At 53.7% G+C, this 19,461-nt stretch overlaps 1 protein-coding gene across 1 annotated transcript in view; it reads left to right on the forward strand.

Annotated features, from left to right (window-relative positions):
- Positions 1–18,781, forward strand: part of HR (HR lysine demethylase and nuclear receptor corepressor) — a 53,381-nt gene extending 34,600 nt beyond the window's left edge. The window contains 13 exon segments of the mRNA XM_030552107.1: positions 87–208; positions 730–811; positions 1,344–1,504; positions 1,895–2,110; positions 2,476–2,514; positions 2,516–2,699; positions 3,446–3,521; positions 4,832–4,962; positions 5,511–5,630; positions 5,710–5,849; positions 6,165–6,341; positions 6,855–6,983; positions 13,567–18,781. Of these exon segments, the coding sequence (XP_030407967.1) occupies positions 87–208; positions 730–811; positions 1,344–1,504; positions 1,895–2,110; positions 2,476–2,514; positions 2,516–2,699; positions 3,446–3,521; positions 4,832–4,962; positions 5,511–5,630; positions 5,710–5,849; positions 6,165–6,341; positions 6,855–6,983; positions 13,567–13,629 (1,640 nt within the window). The 3' untranslated portion in view covers positions 13,630–18,781.
- Positions 18,782–19,461: the final 680 nt, after the last annotated feature.

The raw sequence follows: 19,461 nt of genomic DNA on the forward strand, positions 1-19,461 counted from the left end.
AGAGCTATGTGGAGCTCTATTGCTCAGCAGGGCTGTCACCTCTCATACCTGCCACCTGCTCTAACCCGTCTCCATCCTTCTCCTAGTCCTGTCTGAGCTCTGGAAGCTGATGCACGAAGTGCAGGTGAAGTTTGACATTGAGTCGCGCTGCCCCTGCAGACTGAGCATCCTGAGCAAGAGCCTCACCGGCAACATGGGGGGCGGGCAGGTACGATTGGGGGCAGCCCGAGTGGGGTCTGTTAGGACAGGATGGGAGGGGGCAGGGAGAACACGGGTGGGGGACATTGTGTGGATGTAAAAGGAACTGTGTGTATGAGTAGGAGACACCCCGCTTGGCATTCAGAGGGGGCGATGGGGAGCTCAGGTTGCAGAGCAAACACTGGCAGCAACAGGGGTGTAGTCATAGTAACTCCGAGCACCCGGCATGCACAGGGAAGCGCCGTGGGGGAGCGGCAGTGCTGGGCTTGCTATGGCTGGGGGCCTGAATCTCACTCCTGGCCATGTACCCCCTGGCGGGGCTGCTCTTTTCTCTAATAGATGGGGTATCCCACAATAGCAGGTCCCAGCCTGCCGGGCTCCATGGGGCATGGGGTGTCAGTGCCTTTAGTCTCGGCTTGACGTCTGGAGGAATAGTTAGGGAGCCCCGCTGAGAGGGAGCCTCGGGGAGCAGGGCTGGGAGATGGTCCTACATGGAGCGCCCTCATGGACCCCTCACTTTGGATGTTTCAGAAGGAGGAGATGGGGAACATGACACCTTTGCTACAACCTGTCAGCAACGGAGAGACAGATGGCTCGAGAGTAATCAAGGAAGGTAGGTCTTGCTGCCTCTGTCTCTGCTGTGTGCACAGAAGGATCGGACGCTCTCTGTGCATGCCTCCAAACTGATGCAGCAGGGAGCACACCAGCCTTCCTTCTCTGCAGTCCCTGGGAGACAGAGGGGGTGGGTGAGGAGGGCTGGGTGCATGTGCTGTACCACCTCTGTGGGAATAGAAGACACCATGGGAGAGATGTGATTTCCCAATGTACATGGGAAAGTAGGGTAGCCTGGGACAGGACCAGGAAAGACCCAGGGCTTGGGTAGTTGTGCGGGGATGGGGGAACTGTAGGGCAGGACTGAGGTGCAATGGGGAGCCCAGGGGGCTGTAGGGCAGATTACAGAGATGAGAGAGAGAAGCTTGCACAGCTCCTAATGGTACCTGCTCTGTGCCTTAGGGAGCAGGGTCTCCTGCAGGCACTTGTGGACTCGTTATTCTGCCCTTGTGGGACACCCAGCTCAGAGTCCCCTGGGGGAAGGGCATCAGTGATGTCTCTCTCCCTTCCCCTTTCTCCCCCCCCATCTCTAGAAAGCCCAGACTCCGTCCACCCGCTGAGCAAGCAAGGCCCCACGGGCACAGTGCAGACGTCCACCCTCTGTGAGCTCCTGACCTCTACGGCCATCAAGCTGTGCCTGGGGCAGAACGGCGTCCGCATGGCGTTCGCACCTGTCTCCTCAGCCTTGCCCAGCGTGAGTACAGGCCGCTATTGGGGCCCTGTGGGTTCTTTTGTTGGTTCTGCCGCTGGGGGGCTCCTCTCAGACACGGGCTGGGCCTCCCACTTCCAAGGCCCGGATCTGAGCTCTGCAATTCAGGCCTCCCAGTATGGGGAGGGGGGTTGGATTCGTATCTGATCCGATCCCAGATCTGACCTCTGTGCCCCAGGCCCGTCTCCAGGGTGAATGGTCCTGGGTCCCTGAGGTTGGATCTCATGGGGAGATTGGCTCTGACAGGGCTGTGCTCACTCCATGGGAGGGATTATCAGTCAGGTCCCTGGGGAGAGGGGGCCTGGGAAGGGGAGAGGGTGATAAGGATGCTGTGGAGACACTGGGATTTCATCCTTGGTCCTTTTGCCCTCACAGGACAACCGGATCACCAACATCCTGGACAGCATCATCGCCCAGGTGGTGGAGCGGAAGATCCAGGAGAAGCACTCAGAGTGTGAACTGCAGAGCCCCAGCCCCCACGAGCCACAGGTCTCCCATTGCATCCTGGCCCCGGGGGGACTCCTGTGGCTTCACGATCCAAACCACTCCTGCAACTACAAGCTCTTCCAGGAGCACTGGAGGCAGAGCCAGGTAGGGATGGTAACGCCAGGATCTCTCTGGGCTGTCTCCTCAGTCCCACCCTATCCCAGTCATCTGTGTGCTTTGTTGCATCAGTGCCGGACCAGGGTCCCACAGTCCTTAGTGATGTGCTGGCAGGGGGGCTGTCCAGGCTGTTCCCTCAGTTCAGTGCCACACAGAGAGGAGGGCTTGTCCCAGGACTGCTTTGTAGGGAAGGGGCTGGTTCTCCTGCCCCACTGGGGTTGCTGTTTGAGGGTCCCTGTAATAGTGTTGTGAGCAGCCTGGTCTGCCCCTCTGTGCCCCCCCCAAGGTTATAGCATTCCATTCTGCCCCCCATGCCCTTCTCCCAGGGATGACATCTCCTGCACACTCTCTAGGCATGCTCCAGCCCGGTAACCTCCGCCTCCCCTGTGCTGCCCCCCCCCGCAGCCTGTCTTGGTTTCAGGGCTGCAGAAGACACTGAAGAGAAACCTGTGGGAGCCCGAGTCATTCTGCCACAAACAGTGGGGTCAGGAGGTGCAGGCAGTGAACCTGCGAAGCCAGCCCGGCTGGACAAGGATCAGCAGCAAGGACTTCTGGAACGGTTTTGCCTCCAGTGCCAGTAAGCGGTTGAGAGCTTGCCGGAGGGTTAGCATGGAGGAGGGGTTGGCTCCGTTGGGCGCCCACAGGTGGGGCAGGGATTTGTGAGAAAGGAGGGTGCTGGGTCTCAGTGCAGTGCCTAGTAGACAGATGCCCACGTCACAAACCCAGCACTAGCTGGTCCCCTCTGTGGCAGCCACAGCAGAGAGCCCAAGGACTGACTGGGCCCCTCCCTCCTCGCCCCTAGAAAGGGTCCCTCTGGAGCTGGGCTGAGGCCTGTTGGCAGGACACTGTAGAGAGGAAGCATCTGTCCTGCAGGCACAGAAGCTACCAGTCTTTAGGGTGTCGGGGGAGAGATCTGGCTCCTTTCTGCTGCAATAAAGTCAGTTTGAATTTAAAAAGGCACAAGGGAACCAGGATTATTTATCATTCCTTCCCCCTAGTGCGGACAGGACAGACACAGCCAAAACAAAGGGCTTGGGCATAGCACAGGCAACTGCAGGGACCTAGCATCCACTTCTCTAACAGTGACTGTGGGCACCGGCTTCTGTGCTCTAGCTGCATGTGGAAGGGGAATTCACTTGACACTTGCGCCGTCCTGCTCCAAGGAAGGTCTGATGCTTTGAGTTACAGCGGGAGTAAAGCTGGGGGAGCAAGACAGGCTTAGGGTGCTCAGGGGCTCTGCCGGGCAAGACACCCTGCTCCCCGCAGCCTGCATAAGTGGGAGACCTGGTTATTTGTAAGACTCTGCTCTTCCCTTCCTTCCAGAATGCCTGGAGACAGAGAACAGTGAGGGGAACCTGCTCAAGCTGGAGAGCGGCTTTGGGGACATGCCAGTGTGCAGGTATGTGGATACTAGGGGCAGAGAAAAAGCTCCCCACTCGCCTGCCCTGGCTCCCCTGCCTCTTTGCTGGCTCGCCCCATCCTTATCCACCTGTCTCCCCGCTCACCTGATCCCATCCTTGCCTCTACATCCATTCCCTCACATCATCTCCTCCCCACTTGGTAGGGCTAGGACCCTTCCAGGTTCACCTCAGTGTCAGAGTTGGGACTGGACCCCAGGGCTGTGTGCAGGCCACTAACCATTAGCATGGAGGTACGTGGAACCAGGCCTCCACTGCACATGGCTGGTCACTATGGAAGTGCATCTCTCAGTGAACCTGCCATGATCGGCAGCCACTACATGGGTAGCATCTTCTACTTCCCAGGTGAGTGCCCAGGCCTGGCTTTTCCAAATCCCCTGAGCTACTTCCCTGCATGGGGAGCCCTGGAGCCAGCTGGGGAAGGAGGCTTGGCTTAGAGTGGCTTTAGCTCCCAGGGCTGAACCCGCCCCTTGTGTGAGTGCTGGGCTGAGCCAACCTGTCGTGGCTCCCTCTGCCTGCCACTTTCCCAGTAGCTCCTAAGCCCGCCGCTGCCGTGGGATACGGAGTGGAAAAAACAAGCCTTGTTTTTCACATCCATGTGTTTTTATTTTGGAAGGAGGTGGTGAGGAGCTGGCGAGCAGCTGGGGCAGCGGCAGCCACTGCCAGGACCTGGCTTTTCCACTTGGGCACACAGAGTATTCTCAGTCTGCTGGCTTTGTGTGGCAGCCTGGCTGTAAGCGATAGTCTTCTTGCAGCCTCCATGCCACCACCATTACAGGAGTGCACTCTGGGTCCCAAGGGAGGGAAACCACAGCACAATACACGGGGCCTCTTTAGACTTAGCTTTTATGCAGCAGGGCAGCCCCAACTGCAGATCCCTATAAGGGGGTCCTGTAGGGCAGCACCCCACATGGGACAGAGACTCCAGCTCAGACTGAGTCCTGCACCTTATTGCTCTGCACCATGTCTCATGGGGTGGGGTTCACACTCATTTTACACAGAGGATCAAGCTCCCAATCTAACCTGAGTTGAGAATTTTTTTGCAGTATAGACATACTCAGTATGGCTGTGTGTGATTTCCTGCAGGCTGGCTGCAAGCTGTGGGAAGGCATCACCTTTTCTGCACCTGTCCTTCCTTCCTAATGTCAGTTCCTCAGAACATGCTCCTGTATGACAGAGACTGAATTCCCAGGGCTGGCCCTCAGCTAGGAGAATCACAGCAAAACAAGCTGCGGGGTGAGAGTGTGACATGCTCTAGTTTTGGGATTTATGAGACTTCTCTCTCCCACAGGGCTGAAAACCTCTGTGCCAGTTTGCCACTGCTGGAGTACTGTGGGCATGATGGAAAGATGAACTTAGCCTCGTACCTGCCGGGTAGCCAAGCCAGGCAGTGGCTGACTCCCCAGATCTGTGCTGCCTATGGTTAGTCCTGCTCTCCACTTGCATTTTAAATAGTTCTTGTACTGCCTGTATGTCTCAAAGTGCTTCGCAAAGCAGGGCGAGCCTATTATCTTCCACTGACAGGTGGAGAAACTGAGGCAGAGACTTGGCCAAGGCCACATGGACTCTGTGAAAGAAAGAACCCAGGAGTCATGACTGTCAGTCCTGTGCCTTATCCTCACTGCCCTGCTTTGATGCCTCTGTATTTACAAGAGGCTGATCTGTTTCTCCACTAGTCTCCAACAGTAGAGTCAATAGATCTGCTTGGATTCCTTAGTGGGGAATTATCATTTATTATTCACGTTATGGTAGTGTCTAGAGACCCCGACTGAGATCAGGACCCCATTGTCTAGGCTCTGTATGCACACAGGCCTGTTGGTTCTTCACTAAAACTCTAAAAGCCACAGTGTCCTCTTTTTGGAAACAGCAGAGGCTGGGAAGCAGCCTCTTCCCAGCTCAGATGATGGAACCGGTGGGCCAGTGCATGAACTGAGCTGAAGTCTCACGGGACATTTGCTCCTGATTCCCAGGTGTGGCCCCTGAGGACAGGACCATTGGGACCAAAAACCTGACAGTGGAGGCGACAGATTCCATCAGCGTCTTGGTGTACGTTGGGGCGTACCCGCTGGACGGGCACAGTGCCCAGAAAGGTAGGGCTCCAGGAACTGATTGGGCTCCAGGTTGTTGGCAAACCACCTCAGCCTAAATACCCCTCCCTTTGTGCCACAGAGATTCTCCGGAGGGTGGAAGACGATGGAGTTGATGATGTCCTTAAAGAGCGGCTCTGGAACACGAGGAACTGGGCAGGAGCCCTGTGGCACGTTTTCCGAGTGGAGGATGCTGACTGCATCGAGGGGTTCTTACAGAAAGTGAGTGATTCTTGCAGGGGGCTGTGCCCAGAGTCCATTCCAGATGGGCCCAGGAATCCAGTTCTGGTTCTCCTTCTCACCCAGGGACTGCTCCAGGAGTCCATTTCTGGAAGGCTCAGAAATCTACTTACAGTATTTCTCTTCCTAGGACTGCCCCCAGGATCTAGTCTGCATGTGTCCCACTCAGCCCTAGGCTTCTCTGCTGAGCCTTCTCACAAAGGAACCCCGGGGAAGGCAGCAGATTTTTGCAAGGCAAGCTGTCGACTGAGACCTGCCAAACTCATCTCATGTCAGCTCCACCTTTTCCACTGGCAGGTGTGCAAAGCTCAAGGCCATGATGGGGCGGCGCAGCTGGATCTGAATGGCCACAGGAGCTGCTACTTGGATGCGTCTCTGCGGAAGAGGCTGCGGGAGGAATGTGGCGTGAGCGGCTGGACCCTGCTCCAGTTCCTGGGGGATGCAGTGCTGGTGCCAACAGGGGCTCCACACCAGGTCAGCAGCCCAGCTCTGATTCACCTTAGCCTTCTCCCCATAGCAATTGCCCCTGGGTAGGGGTAGGGTGCCCCTAATAACTGCTACCACCTTTTACCCTAGCCAAAGCTGAGAGTCTTCTCCTTAATAATAATGTCTAGCTCTTATCTAGCACTTCTCATCAGGAGCGCTCCAAGCGCTGTACAAAGGGGGCCTGTGTGATTATTCCCACTTTACAGATGGGGACACTGAGGCACGGAGAGGGGAAGTGATTGCCCAAGGTCACCCAGCAACAGTGCTGGGAATGGAACCCTGGTCTCCTAAGTCCCAGTGCCCTATCCACTAGGTCACGCTACCTCCTTGAAGGCTTTTTATCCGTGCATTGATCAGCAAGTGCAGGCAGCGTATCCCCATGTCTGGATGCCTGGTTCCAAGGTAATGCTCTCTCCTCTGGCAAGATGCTGCCTTCCCACCCTTCTTATGCTGCCTGGGCACCCCTGGGCTCCCTCACATGCTCTCCTTCCCCCATGACAGGTGCAGAGCCTTAGCAGTACCATCAGCATCACACAGAGATTCCTCTCGCCAGAGAACGCTGTCCGCTCGGCCCGGCTCGCAGCCCAGACCGCAGACCCTGCTGGCATGGTACAGAGACTTCGTGCACAGGTCAGGAGCTAGCCTCCCCACCACAACCACCATCCCTCCTGTCATGGTATAATTCCCCACTCTGAACCTTAGCGTCCAAAAGATGGGGTACCAGCATGAATTCCTCTAAGCTCAATTACCAGCTTAGAACCTGTAGCGCTGCCACCAACCAGGAATTCCAGTGCCTGGTACACTCTGGTCCCCCCAAAACCTTGCCCAGGGACCCCCAAGACCCAGACCCTCTGGATCTTAACACAAGGAAAGTAAACCCTTTCCCTCACCGTTGCCTCTCCCAGGCTTCCCTCCCTGGGTTACTCTGGAAGATCACTGTGATTCAAACTCCTTGAATCACAAAACAGAGAGGAAAATGCACCTGTCCCCCTCCTTCTCTCTCTCCCTCCCAGATTCTCCCTGAGAGAGAAAGTAATCCTGACACAGAGAGAAATTAACCTCTCTCTCCCCCTTCCCTCCTTTCTCCCCACCAATTCCCTGGTGGATCCAGACCCAGGCTCCTGGGGTCTCACCAGAATAAAAAAACAATCAGGTTCTTAAACAAGAAAAGCTTTTAATTAAAGAAAGAAAAAACAGTAAAAATTATCTTTGTAAATTTAAGATGGAATATGTTACAGGGTCTTTCAGCTATAGACACTGGGAATACCCTCCCAGCCTCAGTATACAAGTACAAAGTAAAATCCTTTCAGCAAAGTACAAATTTGAACTCCTTCCAGCCAAATACACATTTGCAAATAAAGACAACAAACATAAGCCTAACTCGCCTCATCTACCTAGCACTCACTATTCTGGACATATAAGAGCCTGTATCAGAGAGATCGGAGAGAAACCTGGTTGCACGTCTGGTCCCTCTGAGCCCCCAGAATGAACAGCAACCAAATTCTAACAGCACAGCACAAAAACTTCCCTCCCTCAAATTTGAAAGTATCCTGTCCTCTGATTGGTCCTCTGGTCAGGTGACAGCCAGGCTCACTGTTCCTGTTAACCCTTTCCAGGCAAAGAGATGTGAAGCACTTCTGTTCTATTAACTCTTACTTATCTGTTTATGACACGCCCCCTAAATCGCTGACAGTGTGGAACCACACTGGCAGTGATTTCTCCCTAGAACTCTAGAATAAACAGATTAATAAACACATACACCTTTACCTATACTAGTAATTATGTAAAACTACAAAATTCTTCACATTGCAAGGACAATTTTTAACCAGTTGATTCTGGGAAACTTTCACGGGAGAGTGCATCAACTCCTTGATCTGTTGCCGCTGCAGACATTCCTGGATTGTGGAGAGGTTTACCTCTTCCACGCTACCGTCACTTTTCTCTTTGTAGTGGACACCGTCAGGCCACTCAGCGTCATCTCCTCCCTGGGCTATAAACTGACAAACCTGTAAGTCTCTGTAATAAAAGGGCTTGAGAGAATTAACGTGGTACACTTCGGGGCTTTAGGGAGGAATTGGGAAATGCTATGAGGTAGTTAACAGCTCCTAGGCGCTCTTGGACCGTGAATGGCCCTTCCCATGATGCTTCCATTTTATGGGCCTGTTGCGCCTTCAAGACCATAACCTGGTCTCCTACCTTGAAGGAACGCTCTCTGGTATGTCTATCATACCAGGCCTTTTGCTCTTCCTGAGCATCCGTTAGGTTCTCTTTAGCAAGGGCTAAAGAGTGTCGGAGGGTGCTTTGTAGGTTGCTTACAAAGTCCAGAATATTAGTCCCTGGAGAAGGTGTAAACTCCTCCCATTGCTGCTTCACCAACTGTAATGGCCCCTTAACCTCGTGGCCATACACAAGCTCAAACGGTGAGAACCCTAAACTGGGATGTGGTACAGCCCTGTAAGCAAAGAGCAACTGCTGCAACACTAGATCCCAGTCATTGGAGTGTTCATTCACGAATTTACGTATCATGGCCCCCAAAGTTCCATTAAACCTTTCCACCAGGCCATTGGTTTGATGGTGGTACGGGGTGGCAACTAAGTGATTCACCCCATGAGTTTCCCACAGTTCTTTCATGGTCCCTGCCAGGAAATTAGTTCCTGAATCCGTAAGAATATCAGAGGGCCAACCTATCCTGGCAAAAATGTCTGTTAGGGCCTGGCACACAGTTTTAGCCCTAGTGTTGCCTAGAGCTACTGCTTCTGGCCATCGGGTAGCAAAGTCTACTAAAGTCAATATGTACTGCTTTCCTCTGGGTGTCTTTTTTGGGAAAGGACCCAGAATATCCACAGCTACTTGCTGAAATGGGACCTCAATTATGGGGAGTGGCTGTAGAGGGGCCTTGACCTGGTCTTGGGGCTTTCCCACTCATTGGTACACCTCACAAGACCGGACATACTTGGCAACATCCTTGCCCATCCCCTCCCAGTGGAAGGACTTCCCCAACCTGTCTTTGGTTCTGTTCATCCCAGCATGGCCACTGGGATAATCATGGCTAAGCTTAAGAGCTTCCCCTGGTACCTAGTTGGAACCACCAACTGTTTTTTTGGATGCCAGTCTTTCCGGTGTCCACCAGAAAGAGTCTCCTTATATAAAAGCCCTTGTTTTATAACAAACCAAGATCTGTTAGAAGAAGAACTGAGAGGCGGTGAGGTGCTCCGTGCCACCGCCCAAGCTTTCTGAAGGCTGTCATCTGTTTCCTGCTCAGTCTGGAACTGTTTCCTGGAGGTTGGAGACACCAGTTCCTCCTCAGACTGTGGACTTGGGCTTGGTCCCTCTGGAAGCGATGTAGGTGATGGGATTGTTTTCGTGGCTGGTGAACCGCTCTCCGCTGGCGCACCAGGTGGTATTTCAGGCTCTGGCTGAGCCTCTTGGGTCTGGTTGTTTGCTGCTTCTGCCAGTTCAGGCCCGCTGGTGCCCTCTGGCGTTGGGGTTGAAGATGTGTTTGCAAGCGCTGGCGTCAGTGCTGGCAATGGTTCTGGTGCTGGTTGCGTTTCCAGGTTCGGGTCTGGGACTGGAAGTACTGTGGCTGTTGCAGTCGTTGGCAGGGAATCCAGGTCCACTACCTCTGTCTGGGTCTTTGCTAACACAGACGGGGCCTCTGTGGATGGCTCAGGAACAGGAATGGGTCTGGAAGCTTGCCTGGTTTGGCTGCGTGTAACCATTCCCACCCTCTTGGCCCACTTTACCTGGCTGGCCAAGTCTTCCCCCAGTAGCATGAGGATGTGATAATTGTTATAGACTGCAAAAGTCCACATTCCTGACCAGCCTTTGTACTGGACAGGCAGTTCAGCTGTAGGGAAGTCTACAGCTTGTGACATGAAAGGGTAAATTGTTATTTGGACCTTTGGGCTGATGAATTTGGGGTCCACTAAGGATTGGTGGATAGCTGACACTTGTGCCCCTGTGTCTCTCCACGCGATAACCTTCTTTCCGCCCACTCTCAAAATTTCCCTTCGCTCTGAGGGTATTTGAGAGGCATCTGGGCCTGGGGATCTTTGGTGTGATGGTGGTGTAATGAACTGCACTCGGTTGGGGTTCTTGGGGCAGTTGGCCTTGATATGTCCCAGTTCATTACACTTAAAGCATAGCCCAGCTGACTGGTCACTGGGCCGAGGTGGGTTACTGGAGATTGGTGAGGTGAGAGGATAGGGTGTCGGTGGCTTTCCTGGGGTTGCAGGTGGGGTCTTGGGTTGCCCTTGGGTATAGGGTTTATTGTCAGCGTGCCCCCTGTGATATTCGCTCCCCTTGATAGTAGCTTTTTTCTTTTCTGACACTTCCATCCATTTGGCTCCAATCTCCCCCGCCTCAGTTACAGTTTTGGGCTTCCCATCTAGGATGTACCTTTCGATTTCCTCCGGAACACCCTCTAAGAACTGCTCCAATTGTATTAGGAGGTGCATGTCGTCTAGAGATTTAACATTGGCTCCTGATATCCAGGCTTCATAATTCTTTGCAATGTGGTAGGCGTGTCGGGGAAATGACAGATCTGGTTTCCATTTTAGGGCTCTGAACCGCCAACGGGCCTGTTCAGGTGTTATCCTCATTCTGTATCTGGCCTTGGTTTGAAAAAGTTTATAATCGTTCATGTTCTCCTTAGGCATTTCAGCCGCCACCTCTACTAAGGATCCACTGAGCTGTGGCCTCAGCTCTACCATGTACTGGTCTGTAGAGATGCTGTACCCAAGGCAGGCTCTTTCAAAATTCTCTAAGAAGGCCTCAGTATCATCACCTGCCTTGTAGGTGGGAAATCTCTTTGGATGTGGAACAATAGCTGGCAAAGGGTTGTTAGGGTTGGCTGGAACATGCTGCCTAGCCTGCGCTAATTCCAGGGCCTGCCGGTGGGCCTCCCTCTGGAGTTCTATCTGTCTTCTGTGGGCTGCATCTTCTTCTTCTTGTTTCCTTCTGTGAGCTGCCTCTTCTTCTTGTTGTTTTCTTTTGTGGGCTGCCTCTTCCTTGGCTAGTTCTGCATTAATTAGTTCCATCCGTCTCCTGTGTTCATTTTCTTTGTCCATGGCTTGTTGCCGTGCTCATTCCTGTCTCAGGCTTTCCTTGGAACTCATGGTTCCTGCTTTCTTGTGCTGAGGCGCCCTCTGGTGTTTACTGCCTGAAATGCAGGTTCTCTGTTGGCTTCCTGGGGTTGCTTAGCAACAGAGTCTTTTTTAACTCCTTCTACCTAGCTATTCCCGACAGAATTAGAAAGAAAAAAAACCACTCATTTGCAAATGTGTTTTGCTGGTGTATGGTGACTCACAACTGGAGTCCCTTTGTTTAACAAAGATCCTTGTTAAACCCTAATGCCTTTGCCTTCAGAGTACTCAGAAGGGAGAGACCAAAAAAACCTTGCAGACCTTTGCTTTTAAAACAATCTCCTCTAGCCTGCTTTACACACAGCTAGCAAGAAAAGAGAGAGAAAAAATCCTACTGGCTTTTGCTTCTAAACCCAAACCTCTCAGTCTGCCTGCTGATAGCTAGCAGGGAGAGAAATAAAAACCTCACTGGCTTTTGGATTCTGTCTTATCTATCTATCTATTCATCCATCTGTCTATCTATCCCACACGCTGCACACCATGTCATGGTACAATTCCCCACTCTGAACCTTAGCGTCCAAAAGATGGGGTACCAGCATGAATTCCTCTAAGCTCAATTACCAGCTTAGAACCTGTAGCGCTGCCACCAGCCAGGAATTCCAGTGCCTGGTACACTCTGGTCCCCCCAAAACCTTGCCCAGGGACCCCCAAGACCCAGACCCTCTGGATCTTAACACAAGGAAAGTAAACCCTTTCCCTCACCGTTGCCTCTCCCAGGCTTCCCCTCCCTGGGTTACCCTGGAAGATTACTGTGATTCAAACTCCTTGAATCACAAAACAGAGAGGAAAATGCACCTGTCCCCCTCCTTCTCTCTCTCCCTCCCAGATTCTCCCTGAGAGAGAAAGTAATCCTGACACAGAGAGAAATTAACCTCTCTCTCCCCCTTCCCTCCTTTCTCCCCACCAATTCCCTGGTGGATCCAGACCAGTCCCCTGGGGTCTCACCAGAATAAAAAAACAATCAGGTTCTTAAACAAGAAAAGCTTTTAATTAAAGAAAGAAAAAACAGTAAAAATTGTCTTTGTAAATTTAAGATGGAATATGTTACAGGGTCTTTCAGCTATAGACACTGGGAATACCCTCCCAGCCTCAGTATACAAGTACAAAGTAAAATCCTTTCAGCAAAGTACAAATTTGAACTTCTTCCAGCCAAATACACATTTGCAAATAAAGACAACAAACATAAGCCTAACTCGCCTCATCTACCTAGTACTCACTATTCTGGACATATAAGAGCCTGTATCAGAGAGATTGGAGAGAAACCTGGTTGCACATCTGGTCCCTCTGAGCCCCCAGAGTGAACAGCAACCAAATTCTAACAGCACAGCACAAAAACTTCCCTCCCTCAAGATTTGAAAGTATCCTGTCCTCTGATTGGTCCTCTGGTCAGGTGACAGCCAGCCTCACTGTTCCTGTTAACCCTTTCCAGGCAAAGAGATATGAAGCACTTCTATTCTATTAACTCTTACTTATCTGTTTATGACACCTCTCCAAAAGTCCACCTCTCCCCAAAAGTCCGGCTGTTGGGGATTCACTCCTGAATTCAGGGGTGCTGGGGGCCCCCCACAGTGCTGAAAGCAGAGACTATTTGTGGCCATTAGATACCCGAGTAATTTTTGCAAGAGTCCGAGTGTTAACCCTGGCATCCTGCATGCCCAGATTTTAATGTGGGTAACTGTGCTCTGCCTCTTTAAAATCCTCCTGCAGTTTCAAGTGAATACATGATTGCTCTATACTTCCGGGATTGCTTTTGCAGTGTTGATGTCCACCAGTGGTGTTCTACCCTAGAGCTGGCTGCATTTTGGTCTGAGGCGAAGTGGCTTCTCTGTATAAAGGGCCTAATCTCGCCTTCCTTAGGCTGGCTCGGCTCTGGCGTTATTCCAATGATTTCAGTGGAGTTCTTCCTGCTTTACACGTATGTGAGTGAGAGGAGAATCAGACCCATTGATGCAAAGTGTCGTGAGGTCCTTTGAGCTGAGATGCTCTATAGAGGTGTACGGAGTTATGGTGATGCCTTAACGATCTTGTAAGTCGTTGTCTGAACCCTGCTTCTTTCCCTTGCCTTGCAGATGGACAGCATGGTGTATGGTGCTGTGAGGGAGGCAGTGGGGACCCTGCAGGGCTACATTTAAGGCACTGGCAGGCATGCAGCATGGAGACAGGGGGCTGGCTTCAGACCGAGGCCTCCAGGAGTCCAGGAAGCAGAATTGAAACAAAGGGGGCAGCAGCGCAGGATTCCTGGGGAGCCCCACATCCGCCTGTCTGGATGGATGGACAGGCCAGGGTTGCCAGGCTGAAGTGACTAGAGCGCAGGGCCTGTGACGAGGAAGAGGCTGCTGGACAAAATGGGACCAAAACATGCTCAGGCCCAGCCACTCCCCTGCTCCGGGAAGGGCAGAAGCTGTGACGTGGACAGGTAGGAGGGGATGAGCCATCTGAGAGACCATCCGCCCAAGTGATGTGACCCCCACCATGTTCCATACAGCCCCTGCCAGGAGCCAGCGGATTGCATGGGATTCAAGCTTCCAGCGACACACCGGACTCCTTGGGTTTCTATTGCAACCGTTCTGCACTGAGCACTTGTCCAATATGCTGCTGCCAGCTGTGCCAGCCACGCCTACCCTGCAGAGCCCTCGCCATGCCCACATGACGTCACAGCCGGTGCTCATTCCGAAGGCGTCTTCCCACCGCTTGCCCTGATGATGTCACGCTTGGTGCTTACTTCGGCAATGTCACGCCACGGTGCTTGCTCCCGGGGGCGGCGTGCTCTGCCAGGTCTCCGTCCCCACAGATCCTTTCAGAGTTGAGGCGAGGAATGGGGGAGCCTGGGGTGGGGGAGCCATGGAAAATAAATGTCTGAGACGAGTCTTTGAGGAGACATGGCCGACGTCGCATGCAGAATTGATGTCCATTTAATTCTCACGCACTCCCCTTGGCAGGTGTCTCAGGGCTTGGGGCAGGCTGGGGGAGGAGGGGAGCTAACCAAGGGCCCTGGGACCTCTCACCCCAAGACCCATCAGCCAACAAGGCCATTGCACTGGTTTGAGACCCAGATTTCCACCTGGCCTTCCCTGCTTTCTCCACCTCCTTGTCCATCTCTCCCCTGTGGCCACTGCTGGCTCCCTGTGGACTGAGAATTCGCATCATTGAGGGCCCAACCCAGTGAGTCTCCCTGGACCCTACAGGAGCGTGTGGCCTGGTTAGGGGGTGGCAGTGGTGTGTGTGGGAGGGGGGCATTTCTGAGGTATTTGTGTAGTGACAATATTGGCCAACCCCAGTGTCTCCGAGTCAGGGCCCTTTATTCTCTCTCCCCAGCCCCTGGGAGCAGGCTGGCATGACTTGTCTCCCTAGCCAGGGAATGGAGTGGGAGGGCAGGTCCCACCAACCAGCTGGGGTGAGGAAGGCAGACAGTCTGCTACTCCCAAATCCCCTTTCTCTTGCCCTTGCTGTCCTCCTCTCCCTGGCAGCAGACACCATCTTAATTGGTGCATCAAACAGGCCCTCTGGTTTATTCCACTCTCCTGTCTGCCTGCATCTCTCCAGGCCATACTCTCATTGCTGTGCACGTTGGCTGAGCGAGAAAAGTGGGTGAGATCATGCAGCAGTTGTAACAGCCCATCCTGCTGGGCTGGCGATCCCTCCCAGCGGGAGTAACAAAGGCAGGAGGAAGTGGCTCATGCACTTGTGAGGTCACCTCCCAAAGAGAGCAAGCATCTGGGCTCTCCCTGGAGCCCTGGGGACCAATGCGGGGAGGCCTGGAGCACACAGGAGGTTGTGGCTTAGGTGTAGGGTTGCCAGTGGTCCCTTATTACAAGGGACATCCCTTATTTTGTCATCTCTGGGCAACAAGATTGGGAGTTGCTGAGTGCTGCAAAGAGCAGCAAGAAATCCCCCTGGCAAGTGTAGGCGAGTACTGCTGATTATTATTAATAAGGATAATATCAGGAGGCAGGGGTACCAAGAAAACAGTCCCTTATTGTTGGCAACCCTACTTAGGGGGTGGTCACGACAGCTCTCTGCTCTTTTGCACCGGGGAGGGTGGGAGGCTGCTGCTGCACTATCAGGCTCTGCCTCAGTTTCTCCCTCTGATGTGGTCCCAGGCAGCACAAGGGTGGCCCCAGCTTGTGCAAAGGAGTGGAGCCTCTCTCCTCCTCCAGCGCCTGCGAATCGCTGGAGGCCCTGTTCCCATCTGTTCTCTGCTACACCAGTTGGCAGTGTGTGCAGAGAGTACGCCAAGGGATTAAAAGCCTCTCTGGTTTAGCAGTTCCCTCTGTAATTAAACCGTAGGGCTCGGGCTGCTACTTAACTCTTTCCAAAGTGTGTGGCAGACCAGAGGCTGCTCTGCCGGTGCAGGAGAGGGAAGGGAATGGCCGGCTTAGAAACCCCCTCCCCAATACACAATGGCAGGGAAGCTGCATGTAACTCACTGCCAGGGGACTCCAGCAGCGCAGCCATGTCTGGCCTGAGCAGGGTGGGGGCGTTCTGGGACATGGAGAGGTACTGTGCTCTCAGTGCAGGGCTGTGGTGGTGGTAATGTGAATGGGGGACTCTGCACAGGCAGCCAAGGGCCATTCTCATACACAGCAGGTGAGTGGCATGTTTCCTTGCAAGCTCTGCTGCCCTCCCACCTGTTGGCATCGGGTGGGATGCCTATGGGGATGCTCCATAGTGACATCAGTGGAGGTGCTGGTGGTGATGGCCATCGTGTTTGTTGCACCTTGTGATGAAGTCATAACGGAGGCTCAGCCGAGTTGTAACGCTGTGCACTGGCTAATGCCATACTTAGTGCATCATAGCCTTGCCTTGGTCTGCTGGCCTCACACCAGGAACTTATTCTGATGATGTCACTGTGTGTAGTGACTTCGGATTTGTGCTTCCTTTGATGACGTTGGGCCAGGGTTCATTCTGTGCCCTTTGGTTCAGGGCTTGTTTTGATTTCATCACACAGAAGGTTCACCCTGATGATGTCACCACGCTGGTCATGATCTCCCTAGGGGTGTCCATTGGGATTATGGCATTTGATGCTCGGCATATCGGCAGCAATGCTCTAAAGAGTGCCAGTGGGGCAGTTCTCTCCCCAAAAGCGCCAGGCCCTTTGAGCGTCCAGTTCCCACAGCAATGGGCCCATCTCATGGATGGGGCTCTCGGTGTGGCTATCCTGGGAAGAAATAGTGTAATATGGATAAAGCAATGGGCTTGGCAGTCAGGGCTCTATTCCCAGCCATGAGAGGGGAGTGATGTCTAGTGGTTAGAGCAGGGGAGACAGCGTGGGAGTAGGGGCTCTGAGGTTCTATTTCTGCCTCTTGGGATGAGTGCAGTGTAGTGGTCAGAGCAGGGGCTGGGAGTCTGAAGACCTGTGTCCTGTTCCCATCTCTCCCTGACCTGATGGTGTCAATAATGCTGAGTGACCTCCCAGGGGACTTGAGCGCACTGATGTTCCTAAAGCACTTTGAGATCCTGGGGCAGGAAGGGCTGGCAAGGAGAAGTGTCAGATTTCCATGTTTGTTGCTCCCGATAGGGGCCCAGTCGACAGCCCTGTACATTGGCTCGCCTGTCAATGTTCTTGTTTCCCTTCTGTCAAGCCGCAGCCCTAGCCTGGTTGGATGACTCACTACCCTTTGGGAGCTCAGGGAGGAAGGGGGAATCCCGTCTCCCACTCCTGTTTCCTTTTTAGGACAGTTCCTCCAGGCCACTCCAGACTTGGGGCTCCTTCCAGCACTAGAATCCTCCAGCAAGACAGGCGCTGTGTCTCGTCAGCACCCTCTGGACAGCAACCGTGCAGCAGCCCGCCAGCTAAAATAAATGCCATCCTCCCGGGCCCCTGCTCCGCCCTGCAGATGTGGAAGAGCTGAGAGCTTAGCCTGCAATGACGGGATCAGCTGGGGTCAGGGAGGGATAAAGCAGCCAATCCTATCAGATTAAGAGCCGGTCATTTCAGGCTGCTGTGAATTAGACACTGTCAAGTGAAGCACTTGGGTAAGTTTAGACCAGATGCTCCTGTTGGCTGCTGGCCAGGTGAACGCTGCCGTGCTTAGGCCAGTGCTGCTACGCTTGGCAGGGCCTCACGCTCTTCCCCTCCGCCCTCAACTCCACTTTCCACAGGCATCTCCAGCTGCTTGCAACTCTGGAGTGGGAGGTCAGGGCTTGATTCCGCCCGCTAGCTGGGATTTCCCTTTTTCCAGGAGACAAAGATGCCCTGTGACTGAGGCGAGCAAAAAGCCTCAGAAATGCCACCCCTGGCTCCTGGTGTTGGAGGCGAAGGAAGCAGCGGGGTGTTTCAGGGAATGATGGTGGTAGAGAGAACTTCCACTATGTGGATACTTCAAAACCAGCCCTGCATGGAAGCCCTTCCCATCCTGCAGCTAGTCAGTGAAATGAGTTTGGTGGAGCTCAGGCCAGTTCCCACTCCTTCTTCTTCGTATTACCCAGTGCCTAGGAGCCCCCATCATGGATCAGGACCCCACTGGGCTATGTGCTGCAAAAACAGACCAAAAAGCCAGTCCCTGCCCCAAGGAGTTCACAGTCAAAGCAGGCCTTGTCCTCCCCCGTTGTCAGTCTCATCAGAGCAAGTGCCACTCTGGGAATCAGACATGCCTTGCATGTCCGTTTTCGTCCCAGGATCTCAAGGACCTTACAGGCAGTAGGCTCAGCCACCCAGTCCCTTTGACGAGGTAGCACATATTGCTGTCCTCTAGCTCTCACAGCAAGTTCCTGACTGAGTTGGGAATGGGACCCTGGTGTCCTAACTCCTAGACTGGTCTCCTTCTCTTCCCCCTCAAGCCTCCTTGCTTGAGATGAGTACACTGCCTTGGTGGGGGGCCTCACACACTTTCCAAGACCACTGTGCTTCTGGAAAACAGAAACAGTTGCTGTTCTATCTCCAGCACAGCCTACATACCCCATCTCCCTCCTAATCTCTGTCCCTGGTGCACTCAGCACTGGCTTCACGCCTCTCCTCTGCCCCATGCTTTCTCTCCATGTCTTTCCTTCCCCCCATCTTTCCTTCTCACACACCTTGGTCTTCCTGCCTTGTGTCCCTCCCTTTCCTGCTCCCCCTTTCCTGCCCAGAACAAAGCCATCCTCATTCTTTCTCTTTGGGCCAGGATTCCTGCTCACAGGTGTCCCTGGGCTCTGGGTGTAAGGCAGTGGCGTTCCCCTTCCAAGCCAGGTAGAGTGTGAACATATGGGGGTGAGGGCAGCCTTGTGCTCTGTGGCTGGTTGGATGCAGGGGAGACAGAGTGCATTTCATCTGGAGTCCCTACATCAGTGTTCAAAGGAGGAGTCCTCAATAAACTGTTGGCAAGACATGACTGAGTGTGTTGATTTATGGGGGGATAGAGTGGGGGGTTGGGGGAGGCAGACCTTGTTGGGGGCTAGGCAGTGCTGATACCCTCACCTGCCATTTATCGAGTACAGAGGTCAGTGGCAAGGGCCTAAGCGGGAAAGCAGGGTGCTGGTGCCCTTTCCCTACCTCTGAGCTCCTTGACTTCACCAAGGAAGCTCTGGCCTGGCTGTTGTGAGATGGCAGGCGTGAGGGTTTGGGGGACGCTGCTAGGCCCTGATTCTCTCACTTTCCGAGGGGAAGTGATGCCATTTTGTCCCTGGCATGATGGCTGCTGCAAGGGGGACATGGTGGTGGGCTGGGGGAACCCATGGGTTTTCAGACCCACTCCCAGCCCCCAAGGGGCCTAGCTGGGGAGCCCCAGGGAAAGGAGGGCAGGTCTAGAAGGGTGAGGAAAAGCTCTCAGATTTGAGTGTGGAGTGACTGATGCTCCTGCAGGCCCTGCCTGAGGCTGACGCTACCCCCTGTAACCTCGCTATCCCCACCCCATGGAGCAATGCCCCAGGGGCGGCTGGCACTGCCCTGCCCCCTGCCAATGCCCCAGGGGCGGCTGGCACTGCCCTGCCCCCCTACCAATGCCCCAGGGGCGGCTGTCACTGCCCTATTATCCCCTCTCCATGGA

Source organism: Gopherus evgoodei, chromosome 2 (assembly GCF_007399415.2).
Source record: "Gopherus evgoodei ecotype Sinaloan lineage chromosome 2, rGopEvg1_v1.p, whole genome shotgun sequence".
Taxonomy (NCBI): Eukaryota; Metazoa; Chordata; order Testudines; family Testudinidae; genus Gopherus; species Gopherus evgoodei.